At 28.0% G+C, this 24,623-nt stretch overlaps 2 protein-coding genes across 4 annotated transcripts; one reads left to right on the plus strand and one right to left on the minus strand.

Annotated features, from left to right (window-relative positions):
• Nucleotides 1-3,304: 3,304 nt before the first annotated feature.
• LOC114413302 (probable beta-1,4-xylosyltransferase IRX10L) lies at nucleotides 3,305-6,648 on the minus strand. Its single transcript, XM_028377616.1, has 4 exons — nucleotides 6,128-6,648; nucleotides 4,785-5,173; nucleotides 4,389-4,630; nucleotides 3,305-4,042 (listed from the first exon to the last, which is right to left on the minus strand). The coding sequence occupies exons 1-4, from the start codon at nucleotides 6,231-6,233 to the stop codon at nucleotides 3,529-3,531; spliced, it is 1,251 nt and encodes a 416-aa protein (XP_028233417.1). The 5' UTR covers nucleotides 6,234-6,648; the 3' UTR covers nucleotides 3,305-3,528.
• Nucleotides 6,649-13,642: 6,994 nt separating this feature from the next.
• Nucleotides 13,643-22,747, plus strand: LOC114413303 (phosphatidylinositol transfer protein 3-like). 3 transcript variants are annotated; one of them, XM_028377617.1, is made up of 8 exons: nucleotides 13,643-13,771; nucleotides 16,525-16,734; nucleotides 21,200-21,214; nucleotides 21,401-21,659; nucleotides 21,788-21,824; nucleotides 21,936-22,041; nucleotides 22,266-22,376; nucleotides 22,466-22,747. In XM_028377617.1, exons 2-8 carry the CDS (start codon nucleotides 16,594-16,596, stop codon nucleotides 22,580-22,582), a joined length of 786 nt encoding a protein of 261 aa, XP_028233418.1. In that variant the 5' UTR covers nucleotides 13,643-13,771; nucleotides 16,525-16,593; the 3' UTR covers nucleotides 22,583-22,747. The 3 variants fall into 3 exon arrangements, with proteins under 3 accessions (XP_028233418.1, XP_028233419.1, XP_028233420.1); XM_028377618.1 differs by lacking the exon at nucleotides 13,643-13,771 and adding an exon at nucleotides 16,268-16,390; XM_028377619.1 differs by lacking the exons at nucleotides 13,643-13,771; nucleotides 21,200-21,214 and having other exon boundaries at nucleotides 16,387-16,734.
• The last annotated feature ends 1,876 nt before the right edge of the window (nucleotides 22,748-24,623 follow it).

Here is a 24,623-nt window from a genome sequence, read left to right on the forward strand (position 1 = left end):
CAAGCTCAGACAATGTTTCTTGAAGAAAAGGATCCGTGAGGGCAGAGTGGCAAATTCAAGAACGGGATTTCGGGAACTTTGAGATGGAAGAGAGGATGAAGGTTATAAAAGAAATACGCGAACATTTTAAAAGATTCTTCTATTAAGAAGAAAATTTCAATTTCTCACATTTTCGAAGAAAATTAAAATTTCACATTTTTAGTTTTTAAAATTATGTTTTAAAATTTCAAAAATTCAAATTTTTCATAAAAAAACATTCAAACAATGAATCAATGAATTTTAGACTACAAAAATTTAAATTTTCTGATAAATTACTTTTCTTAATTAAAATTTTCTATTCAAACGCATTCTTAGATAAAAATCTCCACTAATAAAATCTTAATTAAAGATTAAGATTCTCTTATTTTTATTATTAAAGATTAGGATTTCAAATGCCAATAATATCACATGAGAGGGGCCAAACCCTTGTGGGATAAACCCTTGTGATGGGATGAGGGGACTAACCTTAAGGGTGCATTGTGCACCCAACTTTGGAAAATGAAAAAACTTAAAAAGTTTACTATATGTTTGGATTGATGAAAAGAAATGGAATAGTTGATAATGGACTACAATGGAACGGAAAATAATAGAATAAAATTACTTTGGATATATAAACAATGGAATGGAACAAAAATTGTTGAGTGGAATAAGTTATTATTATTTATTCCTATATTATCCTTATCTTTAAAATATGAACTGATATTTTGTGTTTTCCTCTTCTTATCTACCTTTATTCGTGGTAACTGTTTCCCATTCGTTTTTGTCGTTCTTTTTTTTATGAACGCGCAAAAAAACTCGAATAATAGAATTTACAATAGGAACATATTCTCCTTCAACACGTATCTACAACATACATATGTAATTTAGGGTAAATTATACCGTAATTCTTTAAAATTTAGTTCAAAAATGGTTAATCTCTTTTTGTATTGTATAATTTGATACTTTAACTTCCTTATACTTTGTAGTTGTTCTATTATTACATTACTAGCTACTTTGATTTATATTCAATTCATTTTTCAGTGATTGGTATACATTAAAATATTAAAAGAAATCCTCCGTTCCAAAGACATTTAAGATTTTTCCACAAAATATTAAAAAATGTAATTAATTTATTAAATTTAAAATAAAATATTAAATAATTTCCTAATATACATTTTATCATTCTAATTAATGATTAATTTATTCTTTCTGTGCACTATTATCGTTAAGTATGTATTAAAGATATCTTTAAAATAATTAATGTAATATTAATTTTATTTAATGAAATATATTTTGAAATCATTTTTCTTCTCTGATATATCATATATTCTGAAACAGGGAGTATCATCTACCTTCTCAGTGATTAGTTTTAATTTTTTTAGTTGTAAGTGTTTCTATCTAAAATATTACAAGTTCTTAATAGCATGTAATTGTAAATCTTTTTAATTAATATAAATTGTAGTTACACACATATAAAAAAAGTACGGAGATTAGAGATTACTTATTCACAAAATTGAAAATTCTGTTAAAGTAAACTTAGTAAGATGATTGCAAAAGCAAAACTATTATTAACTAAAGTACTTTGTATGTATTTAGTATCTACCATTAATTTGACTTAAAGTATTTTGTAATTTTAACTAACTTTAAATTGTTAAATTATAATTTTAATCTTTCTTTAATTTTTCATTCATAACTTTTTGGGGGATTTTAGTTCTCATATTTTGTATATGTTTTATTATTTTTTATTTTGGTCCAATTGAATTCTAAATCTAATATATTTATTTAAGGTACTATAAAAATATTAAATTAATTAAAATATAAGGGAGAAACATGTAAAAAATTAAGAATTAAACAAAAATTATAGATTTTCTAAAATGTTTGGACTAAGATAGAAGATAAAATAGGAAACCCAAAATCACAAATAAGAAATTAAAAGAACTAAAATTAAAATTTAACCTTAGTAATTAATTTACTTTTTTTCATTTTACACATTTTCTCACTTTCAAAGAGTCAAACTTACTAAAGAAGATGGATATAAATTTTAATATAGATTTTTAAATATAAATTATAAAATAATATGTTATACTATTTTATAAATTTAAAATCACAAAAGTTTATTTCAAATTTCAGTATAATTTTAAAATATTTAATAAGTTCTTTTAGCTTAATAAAATATTACTAATCATTGTTAGGAGTGTTTAAAACCAAATCAAATCTTTTGTAAACTGTGAAACCAATCCAAAAAAAAATCAAATTTTGCAAAAACAAAAATCTAAAAAAGTTGTATATTATAATTATGTTAATTTTTATTATGATAATTAATAATAAGTATTAAATATTTTATTACTTTTTATTCGTTTTATAATCAAGATGTATACTTTATTTTTATATGTTAAAAATATGTATTAATATTGTCTAAAAATAATTTAATATCAAGTGATGCATAAATTATTAGTATGTTATAAAAAGAGTTGGTAATATTATTTTATATTAATGCTAAATAGAAGTAAAGATAATAAAACTTTAACTAAAATATGTTAAACACAATTTAAAAAAAGTAAAATTCATTTTTAAAATTATATATCAAATATAATAATCATGTAAGTTTAATTGACAGTTTTAAACTATGATAATAGATTAAAATAACAATAAAATCACAAAATCAAACAGAATCAAAATGCACTACCAACACCCGTAGTCCCGGAGTCATTGTTATTAAATGGCGCCTAATTTTAAAAAAGCATGAGAAATTTAATAAATCTTTTAAACTATAATACTCAATCAAAATGAAGTGAAATTGCGGGACGGGTAACGAAATTGTGCTCAAGTCAAAGTATTTAGAATCTTAGTAACTTTAACGTCGAAAGACAGTACTAACTACCAACCAGCCTAGCTAGAGAATAAATTACAATTACGTATCACCGAACCAATAGCTTTCATAAGAATCGAAGTAATAAATCAAATTAAAACCAAGGATGGTTGCTTTAAATGGCAATCAATTTGTGATCTCTGAACTGGACACTTGAATTTGTATCCTTATATGATGATTTGATACTCTTGCCCAGCCTCCCCAAAAATGTCCAAATGAAATGGACATGAAAAACCAAAAAAATTCACCAAAGCATGAAACCTTGTTATTCTTAAAGTGTCATGAGTCATGACACATACAAACAAATTAATCCATCAAGAATTAGCCCTCATTCTGAAGTCAATTGTCATTACAGTTTTAATTTCCAGTGTCACCCAAATTACCGAGTCTAGCATGCATTTCATAAAAGACGACATAGCAGGGAAACAAGAAACTTGAGCATATTATGAAACTTCAATCATGTTGTAAAATGGATTACATGATCTAATGATTTGTCATTTTTCTATGGAAATATCAAAATTTCCAATACAAAAAGAAAAAGAAAAAAGGTATCTAAATTACCAACCCCTATTAACACTTTGGAAGGATTGAGCAAGAAACACAAAGAATCCTATAATGGCCTCATAAAAGTAATATAATTGTTACCAAGGTTTAAGGTCTCCCACAGGTCCAGCAGTCCAATTCAAGATCTTCTCCCCTGGTTTCAAGAACACGGTGTTGTCGTGAGGCAGCTTACGTGCAAGTCCATTTAAAACTTGATGGAACGCGTCTCCGGGTTGAGCAGGCTGTGGGAAAAGCATTGCTTGCTTCATGGAAGGGTTAGCAAGCAATCTCTGTTTCCTTAATATGACTTCTGGTGGGATAGATGTGAGTATTGTATCCAACTTGGGAACATCCTCCTCATCAACAAACACCCCTATCTCTTCCCATGGGATTGCATCAGCGAATGGAAGAACAATGTCATCTGCAATAATAACAGGGATGCAACCAAATATCACAGCTTCTACCAATCTTGGGCTCCAAGGGGCCCATCCAAGTGGGCACAGACAAAACACGGCTCTTTGCATGTCCTCGTAGTAAGTGGTTGGATGCTCAGTGGAGATGTCAAACAGCAGATTGTCCTTAAAGTTCTCCCACACTGCTGCTCTTGCGCCTCTGCAAGATTGCAAAACACGGTCAGTTTCATCAACCAGGATTATTTGTTGATCCAAGTGTGTTTTGTTATGAAAGCATCATTGCATGCACCAAACTTCATGCAGACTTGATTTTGAATTGGAAATTTAGAGAGCGCAATTTCAGGTTATGAATACAGTTGATCTCAATAAGGTTGACCACTTTAGATAATAATTACACAAAATACAATACTTAAATAAATCAAAGTCATTATTCATTGCATTTTCAGTAATAGGATGCAAGTCAGCTTTCTTATGAAGAAATAATATGAAATAAATAAAAGACCACACACTCAGACCCCCTCCTTTAAACTTGTAATAAGACCTACCTTGCATAGTAACCACCTTCAGGGTCATTGCCAACATCATAAAAGAGTCCTCGGAAGTATACAAAAATGGACCTGGGAGTCTTGTCAGGAATTAGGTGGGTATGCATTTTCTGTGGTGGAGCATACGGAGGGATGGTAATCGAGCCCTCTTTCAAGCACACATGATTTCTCTGTCCAAATGTTTGAACCAAGGTAGCACGCCGTAGTAGTGTAAGAATCCCTCTTTCAATTGCCTTCTCTTCCTAGAACAAAATAATGAATAAAATGCATGTTATGTGTTACTTTTGGATAGGTATCCTACATCTAAACTGCTTTTCTTTGTTACTTCTCAAGACAGCATATAATTGGTTCAAATACTTAAGTAAAACTAACAGTGATATGTGAAAAATCTTGTACCTGGTAATGGAAACATGCCCCAAAGTCATGAGGAACCACAAAGAAGTGATCAGCCCCCTCTGTCCGGTTCCAATAAGGCCAGTTTGAAGAAATAAGCTGTATAGCACTTCTCATCATTCGTGGTGACTTAAAGGGTAAAGGGAGGCCATTTGGTGTCAAGTCACAAGTGGTGTATACAGGGGTATAAAACCAATCAGCTTCTTCAGGATTAAGGGTTCGGACAGGGCTGGATAAGAGAAACCGGTGCATAAAGATTTCAGCAGCAAACATATGGTTGAGACATCTTGGATCCTTTTGCAGAATTTTCTTATTATATTTACTTGGAAGTTCATAAACAAAAACCTTCAACCTTCCCACTGGATCATCTTCCAATACATCACCAGCACTACCTGCAATTGATTCAACCACAACATGCATTTAGCCTCACGCAGAATTTAAAAAGTGTAGTTGACTACAATGTATCTCCAGAAATAGAATTGCTAATGTAAGTCATTGAGAAATAGCACACAACTTCTTATAAACACCTTAAAATCCCAAGGGACCAAGGATGTCCATTTGTTTGTTTACATCTTTTACCTAACACCCATTCCAGTTACTTCCCCGGTGAATTGCAATCCAATCTAATGCAACATGTTCAAAATCTATATACCACTGGGTGAGTTGATATTAACGTCTTCATAAAATTCAAACTTAAGTACTGTTAAGGAGCAGCTTTCATATTTTGGCTACCAATCTACAATCTTCTAGTGTGAGCAAGTTCAACGAGGGGAAGGGGACCAACCAATACGTGTCTCAGATACTCTAATTAGCTTTCATGTGTCTATTGGAAATCAAGCACAACCTATTAATTATCTTCTAAGGCGTCATTTGGCATGCATTATCATTAAAGGTTCACGCCCTATGCAATTATTCATCTTCCAAACTCTGACCCTGATCGCAGGCATTGGACCTTAGGAACTATGTCAAAAAGCAACCCACTAAAAAAAACTATCAAATTTCAGTACTATAGTATCTAGCTGGAAGGCTTGGTAATTCAAAGTTAGGATCCTTAGTAATAATCACCCACGTTCAATGCAGAAGAAGCAATTCTTGTGGTTGAAATAATAACATCACAAGCAAAAACAAGTACAAATATCGTAATCAACCTCAATCCAAAGCAGATCTTAATATCAAACACCCACAATAATCACAAAGACAACACTAAAAACCACAACACAAAGCTGTCAAAGCAAGCAAACAAATAAATAAGCTGAAAGAAATCGATCACAACCAAAGTAAAGCCAAGCAAATAAAGAAGCTGAAAAACCAAAATCAGCACACACACACAGACACACAAAAAGCACCTGAAATTCTTTCAGTGGGTTGGTTCCTGCCCAGCTCCACAGCTCCAACTGCAAAGAGAAAATCAGCAAAAAGAAGCCCCAAAAAACCCAATTTCGACACACCCATCTTTGCTCCCCCAGAAAAGAAATGATTTTTGATTGGAGAATGGGGAAAGGGGGAGGGGGGGTGATGAAGGGTGGAACTACAAAACAAGGAAAGTGAGTGTTATAAGGAAGTCAATTGTGGTCGGCAGAAGAAGGTGAAGGTTGAGAAGTCACAGGGGAAAGTAGTTGTGAGAGGTTTCTTGTCAATGGGGCTTCACTTGGAAGAAGGAAAGGAACATGGGTTCTTCTCAGCAGGAACAGAGAGAGAGACAGATTTGAATATTGAGGGACCAACAAACACAGCGTGGATTGGCTTTGAAGAAACAAATACAGTGTAGTAGAAGATAGAAGATGAAGATGGTGAATTGGAGGAGATGGATTTGCCAAAAAAATCTGGTTTAGTGAGGTTTTCTTCGTGTGAGGTTTGATAACAAGTCCATCTCACACAACCGTTTAGGCACCAAAAATCCAATTACGTTACGCTGTTAGTGTTTAATTATTTTTACGTTGGAATATTGATTATGGATTTAGTTTTTTTTTAAAATATATTTTGAGATGTTTGGTTATACATTAAAAAATAATTTAAATATGATTGAGTCCGAAAGTTAATTCTAAGTTCAAGGAATCTTGAATATATTTTTTTTGTTAAATCTAAAATTTTATATTAAATTTTAATTTTATAATAAAAATATCTTAACATAAATCACATTAATTTAAAATTGATTTTTTCAACGTCCAAAGTTAGATTTTAACTTTAACCAGTCAGTAAATAATCAACCCTTACCCTCCCCTTTATTTTATACAACTTTTCTTTTCTTTATATAAAATTTTCTTATTTTATAAATGTAGTATACTTAAATTTAAAACTTTTATTTTTAAATATATATATATATATATATATATATATATATATATTAATGATTTTGACTGATCAGCTCAAATCTCTTGTACTTTTCTTTCTTTTTTTTTTTTTTACGGCGATCTCTTGTACTTTTGGTAAACACTTTATAAACTTTCTTCTATCTTGCATACATTACAATTAAATGCATCTATATATAATATTATAAAACACAGAAGTCGTATTTTCTTACTGATAAAAAAAAGTAGTATTTTCTTAATCTAAATTAACCTACCTTTTAATGAGCAAACCTCCAAATGTTTCCTTGAGATTGTATGGGTTAGTCATTTTAGTTTTTAAACATTTAAAATATACTCGTTAATTTCTTATTTTACAAAACATTATTCATTTTTTAAAATAAAATAAATAGACTATAGGAAATGACATTTTATAAAGTCAAGTAATAAAAAATTTCATAATTCAAAAATCAAAATGTTGGTTTAGAGTATCTTAGATGAGAATACTTACATTAATTGTTTAACTTTAAGTAAAATTGATTTTTTTTATCACTTGAAGTAAATGATATGGAGTTGTTTATGTTTAAAAATATTATATCATAAATAATATATTTTTCAAGTATTATGAGATTCACAAAATCAATTTAAGCATTCATTTAAAAATTAGCATCAGAGTAAATCTTTCTATAGAGTGTTAAATTTATGTGAAATTATAATGTTCACAAAATTAAGAAAAGAAACTCAGTTAAACAATGATCTATTATGGATGTTTTTGGGAGTTTCTTTTTGTTAATTTTAATATATGAAATAGTAAAAACATGAGAGTAATTAATTTTTTTTGTTGTAATTGTTTATTTATTTGTTGCTAATATGGCATTTTTATTATTTTGAATGTCAGCGATAACACTTAATAGATAACGCTTAATATTGCACTTTTCTTATTCATTGCTAAATTTCACTTTTATATATGAATTATATAAAAATTATATCAAGTTATATAACAACTTTCTTATATTTGATTTGCAATGTTTTCACAAATCTGTGTTATTTCATTTACTTGAATAGCATTCATATTGATACTTTGTTAATCTACTCTCAAGCCTTGTTCATCGAAAACCAAGTTTAATGTAGAGTATTTATCAAAAAAGCCTTTAATGAGAGCACTAGAAGCATCAACAAAAGAGACACACCAACAGAATGATGCAATTGCAAGACTGGAGTGGGATGGCGAAGAGTGAAACCAACAAGAGTTTAGAAGACAAAAATTGATATGTTAGCTTAAGTTTTAATTTATTGAGAGATTATTACCACATCTTTCCTTTAAAAAACTATTACCACATTTTTACCGTTTTCTTGTTTCTCAGATTTGAAAAGAAAACAATAAAATATCTTTTTTAGTTTTAAGAAATGTTTTCTTTCTAAACGTTATAAAAGTCAATCAAACACATATTAGAGCTATTTACAGTTTTTATTGGGAAAAGAAAAAAAAAGAATCAACCGAACACGGCCTATAAGTGTCTCTTAAACTTAGGGTCTGTCATTTTCTTAAACGCTCCCAAAAGGCCAAATGGTCAGATTGGGTCAGGCCTATGTTTCATTTAAATTTGATAAGAGTATCACCAAAAAAGGAAAATGAATTTGATAAAAGAAAATAATGTGGTGTTCCCTAGTTTATGCATCCATATGATTATGGGCAGTTTGGTAGTAGCATTTATAATGGCGGGGTATTAGTAGGCTCTAAAGTCTTCTTTTTTTTAAGGCAGTAGGCTCTAAAGTTAAAGCAGTTTTATTTATAAAGTCTTCTTTTTTTTAAGGCAATAGTCTCTAAAGTTAAAGCAGTTTTATTTAGAATGTGTTTGGATAGAGAATTTTAATTTGAGAAAAGTAATTTATCATAGAATTTAAATTTATGTAATGTAGAATTCATTGTTTAGATGTTTTTTATGAAAAATTTAAAATTTTGAAATTTTAAAATAGAATTTTAAACAACTAAAAATTTGGAATTTCAATATCCTTCTAAAAGTTGAGAAATTAAAATTCTCTTTTTAACTCCTGAAATATCGATTCAGGTATAAACATAGAAAACACGTATAACTAGTACACCAATCATTTTTTTCTTTTTTTTCATTTATTTTTTTTCATCCTCGTCATTTTAATTTTTTTATTCAAATACAAAATTTTAAAAATAAAAAAAAATTAAATTGAAGTATTTAAAATTTTTAAAATTTAAAATTTCTTAAAATTTAGATTTCTCCATCCAAATTCAAACACACTGTTAGATATCTTAAAGTATCACTGTGTCTTATAAACTGATAAATAATAAAGCTTCTCTCTTACATCCAACATGTTATACCGAAGCTTTCTCTAAAATAGCTTCATAAAAGTAACAATAATTATAAATCAAACCTATTACATTCTTCCATTCAAAATTTCAAATAGGATAATCACTCTCTCAATATCTAGCATAAGGAGGGATCTACCTATAACATTGGGGAAGCGGTGAATTTAGGACTTGAGATCAGTGGAAACAATCTATTTTAAAAAAACAAATCTAATAAATCAATGTGTAAATAAATTAATAATAAATATATAAAAAAGTAAGAAAATGAAATAATAAGTTCAAACATATAAAAATAAGAGATAAAAATATTAAAATAACTAGATACATATAAAATTAGGGATATAAAATATAAAATTTTGTCACACATACAAGTAATTTTATTAAAATGAGTAGCTACGTTTCCTCGTCCTAAATTACAATACAAATACGCCCCTGGTTGGAGGGCCTTGGCGCCCCTATATTTTTTTCAATTTGAAATCCTTAGATAGGATAGCGAGAATGCTATGAAGTTAAGTGGTCAGCAGCTAATATTTTATACAGCCTCAAATGAAGGTTTTGATATTAGTTTCCTTATAAAAAAAATGCATACATACTTTCCTTATAATTTTTAAATTATGGTAGATAACTTTAAAGTGTTATTTATTTGTTTTACCTTTTTTACAAAATATTATATCTCCTTTTTATAGTTTTTTTTACTGTGAATATAATTATATTTTTTAGATAAAATATTTAAGTATAATTTTTTAATAGTCTTTTTATTTTATAATTCGTTATTGTTATTTAAAAACTATAAATAATTATATTTACAAACCAAATTAGACTCCATCTCTTTAATCAAAGTATCAAATTTGAGTTTCATAAATGAAAAAAATATATAATTAGAATGAAAGACTACATTAAAAGTGATTATTTAAATTATCTAACAAAGATTAGTCATTATTCATTGGTAAAATTAGTAGATATTTTACACCAATATCATGAAGATAAAAATAATTTTATTAGTCTCACCTTCATATCAATTTGTTATAATTAAAAGTTACATATTATTTATTAACCTTTGTGAAGAAGACAAACTTACAAAATTATGTAAGAGAGATTGATAGTTTGAATTATGAGATACATCAACAAATTTCTCATCTTACATATTACTGTTTTTATATATTCTTTTTGTTTCTTTTGGTTTCGTCATTGTTCTTGCCATTGTTTATGACTAACATAATTTATTTTATTTTTTCTTTTTGTTACAAACAACATTTATCTTCCACCATAAGCATTTTTGGGAATATTCAGTTGTATATTTAAAACTCAAATTTAAGACTATTGATTAAGTTAAAAGATCATGCATTGATTAATTAAAGCTTTTGAATATTTTATATTATATTACCTTTAAAAAAATACATAATCATGGATATTTTTTTTATGAAATTTGATATTGATCCATGGAGCCAAATAATGATCCATGGTTGGCTTCGTCCCTGATTTAACATTGAAATAAGTATTGTTCAATAATTAGTGATTACCAACTATTGTGTAACATTGAAATAAGTATTGTCCAATAAAAGGGTATAATTAGCAATAAATACAAAGTAATTTTTAGAATTATGTTTTAATAAATAAAAGGGTATAATTAGCAATAAAGAAATGTAAAGAGAAAGGAGGTGTGGTTAGCAAATAGAAGTGTAATTAGTAACTGGCCTTATTCACATAAGTCCAGTTACAAAACGTAAATGGGCGAAGTGGATCACATAAGTTCAGTTACAACAAGCTCAATAAAAATTCATAAAGAAAAATAGCAAGCAAATATAAAATACAAATAAAATGAAAAAAGTCAGCAGCATATGTTTGGGGAGTTCGGATCGTCTCCATTTCCTATAGAAATAGGCATCTCCATTTCTTTTTACCCAAGTGCTACTGAAATATCTCAAAGGTCGAGATTTAATTATTTTTAAAAGAAAATGAAACATTTTTCTCTCTCATCCGGGAATTTGACAAAAAGATCTAATTTCATTTGAAATTTATCAAATGAGAATACTTTTTTAATTAATTCTCGAATGAGAATAAGCCATAAATAAAGTCGTGATTATTTAAAAAAAAAATAATAATTTTGAATGACCTTAAAGTTATTTTAATTATAGTTTTATATTTCATGATTAATTGTTTAATTATTTTAAAATTAAAAATAATTATAATTAATATTTTTTTTATAATTTACGACTTTAAAACAGTCCAAATAATAATTATAATTAAAACACCTATTTTTTTATATTCCCATGATTTTTATTTTTAATTCTCAATCATTAATTATTTTTCTAATTAATATTTTATTAATAATAATAATTAGATAAAATGAACAAGGAATTATTTTTATATTATTAATTTATACTGCTTACATTCCTTTTCATTTCTAAATTTACAAATCAAAATATAAAAGTATTAAATAAAATAGGAGAAAAATGAACTTATATCATATACTTATCAAAGTATATTAAAAATAAATTTTTTTATATTAATTGAAAAATATATTAAAAATAAATATGTTAAAAGAAATAAGAGATTGGAGCAAAATAAACTTATTATATGAAAGAATTATTATACATGACGACATGACAGAAAATAAAATAATAGAAACCAAAATATAAAATTATAATTAAAAAAAAATTAAAATTAACTTAAAAATAAAAAAAAATAATCACAACTTTTAAAAAATTAAAATTATTGAATTTTTTATTACTTCACCATTAAAAATAAAATTGAAATCATGAATTCCTTTACAACTTCTTACCCCAAAAAGTCATAAAAATTCTCATAACTTATCCCATTTGAAAATTAATCAACAAATAATCCCTTTTGACAAATTCCAAATTGAATTACCCCGTCAAATCCCCCTCTCATCCTTCCTCTTCACCAATTGCGCTTTCTTCAGTTTTTCTCGTCCTTCACCTGATAAGAATGTAATATTTTTATTTCTATCATCTTTCAACCCCAACAAACGTAGCTATGTGAATAACTATTATCTAGATGCAGCAAGACTCCAATTAATTTGTCAGTGAATAACCACGACCACAGTGCATAAGCTTGGTCAATAGTCAAAACAAGATAAAGACTTTGACAAAGCAAACATACCAACGGAATTGGAAAGTCAAACAACGTCGCAAAAAGAATTTCAATAACAGTAAAGATCTAGTACCACAACAAATTGCTTGAAGAATGATCCTTATATAGGCGCTGTGGGTAAAAAAAGGGACTTACCAAATGAACACGTGTAAAGGAAACAGAACACGTGTAAAGGTTCTGATTAATTGCTCATGCTCTCTTCGGAGATCATCATGCAAGCAGAATAGAGCGAGCTTGACTGTGTTGTGTCAAGCAAGAAAGGCGCAGTGGTCAGTAACTCTCTTCATTCATCAATTCAATTGCTTCCTTAAGCTTTCAGTTTCTGTTTTTCTGTTTTCACAATGAATGTCATCTGAACTCTCAAGGGTTCAAATGAAGCTCTGCTATACACCATGAAGCTATTACTCAACTCCTCCAATTTTTTTTATTATTCTAATATGTCCCTTTTATCCTTCTTCTTCCTCCCTCCCTCCCACCACCTCCACCGAGCCACCATCACTCTTGCACCCAAGCGACCAAACACAACACCATCGTCACTTGATCCGCGCGTCGCGTCCGCTCAATCCCACCCAGTCCCTACCATCATTATGAATTCAACAATTCATAATGCATTTGTACTACGGATTGAACAATTCACGTATTATTTTGTATTATGGATTAACCAGTTTGTAATATAAAAAAAACTATATTATAGATTGAGCAATTCGTAATGGGATCGAAGGTAACAAAACTCAGCGTTACACTTATCCTTTGTTCCCTAATCTTGATGTTCTTGACCAAAATTCAATGCCGCACTGACGCACACTTCACTCGCCTTGATTTCTTACCTCTCCTCACACTCACATCCGCACACTTCACTCTAAGACTCTCTTTGGTGACGGGGCACGCGGAGGAAAGAGGGGCGTGCATATCTGGTTGAGTGAGATGCGTTTGGGTGGTGACAGGGTGGCATCGCGGGCAGAGAAGAGAGGGGTGAGTGGTGGTGGTCGCGCAGTTGTGGTGGTTTAGGAAGGAGGTGGTGGGAGAGAGGAAGAGCAAGGGTAAAAAAGGGGTATTAGAAACTTGGAGGTGTATGAGAAAAAAGGGGAGTGCGTTAAGTAATTACTACAATCCTAAAGTTGGCTCATTGTTTTTTCTCAGCTTTTTTTTTATTAAGAGGAGGCCTAAGCCCAATTACAAAGTAACTCTCCGGGGGAGAAGAACACACACAAAATCAGCCCAATACAGGCAGTAGGAGGTTCATTCAAAAGGTGTGTTTTTCTCAACTTATCTTGCCTTTTTTGTTGTTTTTATTTGCTGTTCGAACGTTTAATATTGAGCTAATTCTGAAATTTGTGCAATAAAATTGGGTTTGAAGAACTGAATATCTGAACAATAAGATGCAAATAAATGATCAAAATTTGTATATTTTTTATGTAAAAAAAGTTTTTATATTTTTTTTCTTGTGTTTTACTTGATTAAGCCTGAGAACATAATAACCATAAAATATCAATTTAATTATATTAAAATCAAGTATTTAATCAAACTAAATAGATGAAATTATCGAGGCAAAAAAGGGGTTGATTGGATGAATGGATGTTACCTCTTTTTGACCTTTAGAAATTTTGAGAATACAAGTTATGACGACAACTTGATATACTCAAATTTATTTCTTAATTAATTTTGATCGTTGTCGATAATATTTAATCATAACAAGTTTTTTTTATAGGGTATGTTTAGATAAAAAAGAATCAAAAACACTTTTAGGATAAGAAAATTAGAAGAAAAAATAAACTTTTACAGAAACTAAATTAACTTATGTATAAATTAAAAATAATCTGTTATAAATGATATATAAGAAAGTTTTTACAAGCTAGCTTATGACTTTGAAAGTATGCAAAATTGATGATTAAATCAAAATTACAAAACATTTAAAATATGAAGACTAAAATTGTGGGAGAAAAAAAAAGATCAAAATCATGAATTAGTAATTAAAGACAAACGAAAATTGTAAACTTATCATAGGTTAAATAAATGTAAAATAAAGCAACAAAATAACATGGAATTTACAATACTTCATAAAACATTATATTCCATCCTTAAAAAGATATTATGTTCAATAAAACAATGTTTAACTAAATAATTTATAAAAATTATAACAAAAAAACACAAATCCAATTGGTCAACTCAACCGAAACCATCTTTTAACATGCTGGGTGGATTATGTGGATTGAAATAATAAATTACATCTAACTCAACTCATTTTAGTAGATTGTAGGTTAACCCACGAGAATTATAAAGTTGATTTGGTAATTAAAAAAAGAAAAGTTTAAGAATTAAAGAGAGGAGAAGGTTATAAATTCGAATCTCCTATTAACATTTAAACATAAACTAACATTAATGGGTAAAAAAAAGTTAGCCCGCCTCCCTTTTTCTTATAATACACATTCATCACAATTTCAATGAAACAATTCCTTATAATTTTGATTTCGCTAATTTATTCATTTAGTGAGATATGAGTCACTCATAATTTTAAACATCCTATCATCATATATTATTTTTTTTATCTTTCTTTCTATCACATCATAAATTCTATTATATTTATATTATTATTTATATTTGTAGGTGTTGGATAATATATTGGATGTTTACCAAACATTTTCTTTTTTAAGATTTTACACATAGCAATTAATTCGGTATTAAGCATACGGGGTAACTGGCCATATGCTAAAACCTTAGATATGTTAAAAAATCAAAGTTAAAATCACATCCTAAAAATGGAACAAGTTAAGATTAAATCTAATTACTAATGGATCTAAGTTAAATCGAGCAATCTACAATTAAATATACAATGCCATTTTTTGTAAATTTTTTTATATGGCTTACATAGAATTAAAACAATAAGAAGAAAAACGTAGAAATTTAACGTGATTCAGCCAATATAACATAGGTTTATACAATTATACATTGAAATAACCTCTTTATTTTTGCCTAATCTACAACCAACAAGTCAGCCCAAATTATAAGCTAACATCAAAATCGAGTTTCTAAGCTCATGCTTATTAACTTAAACCCTCCTCTCAAAAAAAAAAAAAACTTGAACCCTCCGCTTTCGCCACAAACTTCTCATTTCTTTCTCCTCCAAGCTCTAAAATGTTGGGTGGGTTCATAATTCACGTCAACCTATCAACACAAAATTCAAGATATCTCTACATGATTATTTTTATTTTTTTTCATGGATATGTATCTTATTAAATATAGTATTAAAAATTCTTCAATTTATTGCACACACACAAAAAAAAAATCAATTTATTTTGTTAAAAAAATGCCTGACGCAAGAGAATCCACGTTTTGGTGTGATTTCGTTTAGGCCAAAAGTTTGGGGAAAGCTTATGGCATTAACTATGGTGGAGACACCCGTCTATGGATGACCATATTGACCAAAATGAATTAATGAGATTCGGTTTCTGGAACGAACAGTGGTTGTAGTTACTTTTCCTCACCGAAACATCAAATATGAAAACTAGTAGTTGTAATTAAACCATGCTTAAATGATCATCCAATAAAGACAACAATTTTTCATAACTATTACATATCTTTTGAAGAATTCACTCTGGTTGCTCACTTCTCTCATTTCCTCCTCTTAATTTTTTATTTAAAGCATTCAATGCTCTAAACTGTAGTTTTTTTTTTTTTTGTTGCCATTACCCTAAAAAGGAACCCATGCACAGCATAACAATGACCGAAAACCCCTTAATAAATACTCACGTCCAAAAACAGAACGATCCCGCAACAATATTGACTTGGTTTTCCATTTTGTCGTTAACTCTGGAATTAGCGTGGAAAATCAAATAAATAGCAAATTAAGTTGTTCAATATCAGTATCATAGGTGAGTGGGGGAAGAAACATTTAATTTGGGTTGATAATAGTTTATGTTAAGATATCACTACTGCTATATATATGTTGCCATAGCCAAGTTAGCCTTATAAAGGGAAACTCACTTGCCTTATTTTTGGTTTTGAGATTGAGCTAAAGGCCAACTCAACCATCGAATTTGTTGGTGATTGAAAGAGAAGGAAGAAGAAGCAGGAAATGGAAGCAGTGAGAGCTGGTCGAGAAGGAGCAATAGGTCTAGGTCAAGGTGATGGCGTAGCCAAGGACAGCACTGAGACTGAACTCACCAAAATCCGTCTCCTCAGGGCAATTGTTGAAACCCGTGATCCCTCTTCCAAGGTAAACCACACTATTCTTGTGCCTCAACCTCTATAGTCAAATTAGTCATTTTCTTATTTTTGGGGTGAAAATTAAAATACATTTTTCTCTTGTCTTATTATTTTCATTTTCATGGTCTATTAACTTTAAAATAGTTATCTTTAATATCTTGAAGTATTCGTTTTATATAAATAACAAATTGGTTTTTCCGTTTTAACCATGTTAATTTTAGATGATACAATAACATTTATATAGTTTGACTTTTTTCATAAATTAATCAAGTTAATGTAGTAAGCTAACAGAAAGGAATCAACTTTGTCTAAAAGAGATACTTTAAAGAATTAAAATAAAACTTGTAAGCTTAAGAATTAAGAAAATAAGATGAAAGACTAAAAATGTTTTTTAGTCTTATTTTTTATGTAGGAGTTTGAAAGTGAAATAAAATTAAATTAAATGGACAAATTTTCAAAGTAAATATTATCTTTAATTATTTGGACTTTAGAAAAAGATGGGAGTAATAAAATGAGTTTAATACATGAATTTTTAATATTTTCTTATACATTTTTAGGGCATTATGTGGTTTGTTAATTTTTTTAAACAGTAACCCTCTTTTTTTCTTAGTCTAAATGATTTTTTAATTTTTACCAAATTATATTATTTTCATTTTGATTATTTTTTTATATTTCTGATAATTTTTTTGGTTGCATTTTAGCCTTTATGTTTAGTGATGACGTTATTAATAAAAATTAAACAAAAAACCTAATATTTCTTAAATAGGGAAACTAAATGTAAAATTTTCAAAACAAGAGTTATTTTTGGTCCTATTAAATTAATATTTTTTCATTTCTGATCTCCGTAAGTTTGTTTTTTTCTTTTTTGAATTTTAGTGTATGTAAATTGGTGTTGTTTTAATTTTGATTCTTGTAATTTTTTTTTTGAATTTTAGTGTCTTTAAGATTCAATTTTTTTATAACTCTCATAAATTTATACTTACATGAATCAAAATTAAAAAAAATATAAATTTACAGTAACTGAAATTAAAAAAAAAATTAAACCAAAAACATATTTAAGGAACTAAAAGAGTGAGTTAGATACTAAAATAGTTTTATAAGATATAAAGACTAAAAACTTATTAAAGGTTTTATTTCTTTGCTTCCATAATCTTTTATCCAAGTTTCAATATCCTTGCTAAATACTTAACAATGACATCTTTGTAATCTTTCATTTTCATCATTTATCAATAGCTTATTTGGACGGACCTGCCATGAAAAAAACAAAGGAAAAAAAAAAAAAAGCTTAATAAGGAATCGACACAGATGTTGTACGTAAGAGACGACTATTACATAGACTTGTGTTGACATAGTGCATCTTTAAATGTCCGTAGTAACTAGGAAGATCTCAAAAATCTATTTACTCTTAAAAGTAATAAAACTGTCTTTCTTTATTTTACATTTTAAATTTAAAAATATATTTATTAAAAATTTTAAATACATATTGCCAACTTTTATCCAAACAATTTATAATTATTTCAATTTTCAATAGTGTAATACTGTAATTATCTTCTTCGAACTTTTTTTTACAATGCGGGCATTAATAAAGTTTGATCTTCAGATCTTGTACAAACCATCTTAATCCTCTCTATCAATAAGTCGATCTTTGCAGGTTATATAGTCTAATTATTTAAAGTTCTGGATGTTTCTCTCTCTTCATGTTGACTAAAACATAAAATAAAAAACAAATTATCAATAGAAAATCTAGTGTTTTTTTTTTGTTTATGTAATTATTTTTGTTTTTTTAGTTGAAATAATACTTTACATGATCTTCAAAAATAAATAAATAATACTGTACATATATTTATACAAACACTTTTATATTTTATTCTTTGTATAATTTTTATTTAACTATAACTGTTTTATATTCTAAATTCATTTACATTTTTTTCCCTTAATCTTTTGATTCACCAGGAAAAAAAAATTTGATTAATCTAAATTTTGACTGAAAGTTAAGTAAAGCCTATTCAATAATTATTTCTAGGATGAAACTCAAATATTACTCAAATGATTTAACCTCAATTTTAACAAATTAAACGCTAATATTTCATCACTTGATTTCTTTTATACGTCTTTATACACACATTTTTATATATTGTTTATATAACGTATTGTTTAATTATAACTAATTTTATATTTGTTAGGCGATTTACACTCTAATTCTCTTATTCAATGACAATTTTATACTTTATTTTATAATTTTATTAAGTAAATAATCTTTAATATTAAAAAATCATTTAAATAAATATTCACTAAATAATTTTGCAAAATTATAAAATTTATACATTTAAATTATTAAGTATTTTTATTTTTAATACATAATTAGTCTCTTAAATGTTTTAATATATAATAACTTAGTTCTTAAATAAAATTAATGAAAAATTAAATATTTCACATTTATAAATTGAAAAATTACAGTGCTCCGTAGATAGTAATCCTTTTAACTATTGAACTAGGTCGAATAATTTTTATAAAAATAAATAAGATATTTATTATAATTTCCTTATATTTTCGTTGTAAACCTATCACTATAACTATAAAACTGCTTCTTGTAAGCTTAACTGGTGATATTGACTTGAAATTTTAGTTGGAGTCATGACACTGTCATACAAGTAATGCACCAACCAACCGACACTGACATGAGGCGTGGGACACAAAATTTAAATGCCTATTATTTTTTTTATAATGAGTTGGTTCTCTCATTATTGTTAAAATTTGTTTTTTTCTCCTTTGAAAATTAATTATCCTATCATTTTAATTGCATAATTTTTTTGAGAGAAAAATCATTTTTAATTGTATAATATTTAATATAAATATACTAATGTGATACTCTACCGCCATGTTATGTCAATGTATTCATACTTTGTTGTAACCAAAAAATGATACATCACGACTAAAGTAATGTAAGACTCTTTTGTACCACTCCCTCCATTGTAAAATAATAGTTTCTTTAGCTTTTTTTTTTTTTTAACAACAGCTTTTTCTAGCTTTTTAAAATTATTTTTAACGATTTAAGAGGATAAATTAATTAATATTTGCATTGAAAAAATATTTAAGTGATCGTGCGATTTTAAAAAACTTTTTAATTTTAACCATTCATACATGATTAAATGACTTGGATTTATCCTTCTCACCTCTTACACTTACTTCATTTAATAATTTTTTATAAAATATAAATTTAACAAATCCATATGTTGTGAATTGTATGTTTGTATATAGTAGATTAACTTCGTAAAATTTATGTAAAAAAAAACTAATTGGTATTTCATGCTTTATTTTAGTGAATAATATACAATTGTCTAAATAATTTAGATTTTAATAAACATAATCTGAAAGATAATATTTAATATTTTGGTAATTGAATTGGTTAGATTTGTATTCCACAAAAATATCACCATTAAGAGTATTAAATTGTCACTAAGAAAAATCACCATTCACTAATAAAACAAAAAATTAAGCATTAGTATTATCTTTGTCAATATAATCTTTATCTAACATGCATTAAATTATTAATTTCTACATTGTGAGCCTACATTAAGAATATGATGTATTATATTAATATTTGTTACTGTAATAGTATGCTAACAAAATTATCTATTAATGTAAAGTATTAGAAGAATGTTGGAACACACCCTCTAATACACTTTTTAAGGACACTCTCTAACACATTCAAGCACTCTCTCTGTAATTGGGATCCATAAAATTATCATTTTAAATAAATTTCAATTTCAACCAATTAGAAGGAGAGTAGAGTGTGTTCAAAATAGTGTATTAGTTTTTAACATTTATCAAAGTATTATTATGTTTGTATATACGAGTATACACGTGTGCAGAGAAGATTGACCATCTATATAAGACAAAATTTCAAAGCTAAATTATAAATTTTGTTAATTATGTTTATTCAAAAATCTCAGTTTAATTATTTGTCTTTTTCCTTAATTTAGTCTATTTTCCCTTTTTATATATAGTTTTACTTTTATCATATTTTACAAGTTATTGGTTTTAGTACTAGTAAAAAACTATCACAAATATAAAATTTGTTATAATTCACAAAAACTATTGCCATTATAATTAACGAAAAATACCAAATTATATAAAAAAGATAAAGAAGTAGAATAAGAAGCAAAAATGATATAAAAAAAAAACCTAAATTAGGGTTTTAAATAAAGATAAATGACAAAAAGTATAATTTAGCTGAATTTTAATGATATGAAATATGGATGGGTAAGTTTATTTATATTATTTTAAATTCATTGTATTTTATTATGTGTTTATTTTTTCATCAATACTCAAAATTTATTGGTTCCACGGTGAGGATCACCCTCACTCACGACAAAAACTCAACTAATGCTGGGCTTGTACCTTGTTCCCAAAATCAATCATTACTCTGTCTATGCAAACTGCAATCAATTCCCACGTACTCGGTGGCACTACAGATCTATTGTAGCCAGGTGAACTATAACTATGAATATATTTACTAAGGCATGCAGAGTATGACTTACCTTTATATATAAAAAATAAAGAGTATAACCTACCTTATTCTTTGACTTGTGTTCACTTTGGTAAATAATTATGAGCAATACTTATGACATATGTACTAATGTTTAAGAGAAATTGATTTGATTCCTTGGTTGCAGGAAGAGGATGATTTTATGATTAGAAGATTCCTGCGTGCTCGTGATTTAGATGTAGAGAAGGCTTCGGCAATGCTCCTCAAGTACTTGAAATGGAGAAATTCATTTGTTCCAAATGGCTCTGTATCTGTGTCAGATGTTCCTAACGAACTTGCACAAGATAAGGTGTTCATGCAAGGACACGACAAGATAGGTCGACCTATACTTATGGTCTTCGGTGGAAGACATTTTCAGAACAAGGATGGTCTTGATGAATTCAAGCGTATGTTTAATTTCAAATAATGGGGTCATGCATCATATAATTTCTCAATGATAAAATATATATTATATGCTTTAGCCATAAACAAGTTTGTTTCTCAATGACAAATATATAATTTCTCTGTAATACAGGATTTGTTGTTTATGTTCTTGATAAAGTATGTGCAAGGTAATTATATCACTTTTTCTACTTTAGATCCTGCTTTTTGAACTATGAATTCAATTAGAAGCTTTGCATATATGAACAGTAATTAACAATACATACCATTTGGCGTATCAGTATGCCACCTGGGCAAGAAAAGTTTGTCGGTATAGCAGAACTTAAGGGATGGGGATACTCAAACAGTGACGTGCGTGGATATCTTAGTGCTCTATCCATTTTGCAGGTACCGTTTTTTGTTTGTGTTAGTATTCAGACATGTTATAAGACAGGTTGATAAACATCTTGTTCTGAGGATCTTTTGTATATGTTTGTTAAGATGTTACACACTATAGTTAGAAATATGGTCAGAATCAATAGTCCTTATAAGATTTGAACAATGTGTGTGTGTGTTTGCGTGTGAAGTTGGAATTCATACGTTCTTATATGGTTGTAATTTTTTGGAGGCAGGATTACTACCCAGAGAGATTGGGGAAGTTGTTTATTGTGAACGCACCATACATCTTTATGAAAGTGTGGCAAATTGTTTACCCATTCATTGACAACAAAACCAAGAAAAAGGTTATGTTTCAAATTCAGCTTGTATCTGAATGCATGATACATATGTTGGAGGAAAATATTTAGAAAGTTGGGTTTGACTTGCATTGCAGATAGTATTTGTGGAGAAAAATAAGGTGAAATCAACACTGCTAGAAGAGATGGAGGAAAGTCAGGTCCCAGAGATATTCGGTGGCTCACTGCCATTAGTCCCAATTCAAGATAGCTAATTAATTAAGTAACCGCTGACAGAATAAGGAGAGGCGGGCCTAAAAATAAATATTGTTATTTCTTATTTATGTGTTTCTATGCCGTTTTCTTTTTACCCAATTACTTTACACTGTTGTATCAGCTATCAATATTCAGTAGTAAATGAGTACGATTTTTTTTTCCTACATGTTAAACTAACTACTGAATCCGAATTAAAAAATTCTTAGTCACGTAGACAATTAGTAAATGAGTTTGAAAAAAAATTCGTCTTTTGTTACAAATTTGTAAATGGGCCAAAATTCGTCTTTTTATAAATTAGATTACTTGTATCAATTCTTTGGTTAGTGCTTGCTGCACTCCTTTTTGTCTTTCGGAACAATCAATCAGGGATGTAAAATTACGTTCAGCAATACAGTCTCTTTTTGTTTTTTAGAATGACCAATCTGAAAGGTCAACAACTATTTCAAAAAAAAATGGAGGAAGCAACTTGAGAAGTGCATGAAGCAACAACCCAATTCCTTATTCAATCAATTGTTACTAGACAAGTCCCATTCTAAAAATAATTGTCTCCTCGGTTCTTTTTGAGTGGGCCAAAAGTCCATTATACTAAATCATCAACATATAATCAATAAATTAAAATTACATAAAAAACAATTAATTAAGATTGAATAAACTTTAAATAACATAATTTAAACATGAAAAAAATATTAAGCAATAAAATATAATAATAAAAATAAATAACGAAGACATAAGTGAAATAACAAATCAGTTAAGTAATTTAAGAATAAATTAGCCTTTTTTTTATGATAAAAAAATCCTTTTGGTCTAACAACAACAATGGGCCCAACCGATTAACAACAAGCTATGGAATTTTTATTTTTTTTATTTCATATTAGTTCATTAATCAATTTTTCAGTACAAAATAATCATTTAATTAAAATAAGCAACGAAGAATTTAAAATCAAGCCTAAATAATAATTATCATCACAAACCCACAAAATAGAAATTTAAATCAACATAATAAGATGATAAAATAAATGTCAATACATAAAAGTAAATAACAAATAAAGTAAAAAAGTTAATCATAGAATTAATACAAAATAAAAGGATTGGATTAGGGGATAATCCACAAGTAAAAACCCATTCAGATATGAAAATAGCGCTTAACCCCACTCCCCCTTTCCTCAATTGGTAGCATCGTTGGTGTAATTTGTTGAAGCTCTTGTTGATGAGAAAATGAGGTTTAAGTTCCAAAATTACTATTGTTTTAGCTTAATATATAGAACTTTTAATGGTGGATAAGTGAGGAAAAATTTACAAGAGCATGTCTATGGAGTATGGAGGCAATACAAAAATTAAACCTCTTCTAAATGTGTTATTCCCGTAAGCCGAAATAGAAATATCTAAAATTAAATTTACAAAGCAATCGATGATGAATTGTTAAGGAATTTTGTAGTTGTATTGTAGATTGTGATATACGGCTGCTGGCCGCAAAGTTTGACATAACGTCCTCGGATGAAGCCCAAACATAACGTGAATCCAAATTCAGTTGACCGGAACGTGTTTGAGTAGAAAACTGACTTAATAGGTTTCATTTCACCAAACCAACAATGACAAGTGACTTGCTATATCGCTGAATCCACCACAAGTCTTCTCTCTATGCTCAGTTTAATTGGTATATACATTTCTAATTTAATATGTTGAATTGATATCGAATTGGTATTGTTAATCAGTGTGCTTATGATATTAATTAAAAAATTAAAAAAATATATATTTATTACAGAAATTATAAGAAAATATATAAAAAGTTATAAAAACATAATTTTTTTACATTCTAATAAAAAAATTATTTTTTTAATTTCTTATCGTACCAATGACTTAAGTTAACATTTGCCATATCGAATTTCTAATTAAAGTTTCGGTAGCCGAAGGGGGAAAGTAATCAGAATATAACAGAGGTTGGCAAAGCACTGTTTGAAATGCACACTATTCATGACCATAGGATAAAGTATGGCATGGTTATAAAAGGCAGTTGCTGATATAGTCACATATCATTGAAAT

Source organism: Glycine soja, chromosome 5, assembly GCF_004193775.1.
Source record: "Glycine soja cultivar W05 chromosome 5, ASM419377v2, whole genome shotgun sequence".
NCBI classification, from domain to species: Eukaryota; Viridiplantae; Streptophyta; class Magnoliopsida; order Fabales; family Fabaceae; genus Glycine; species Glycine soja.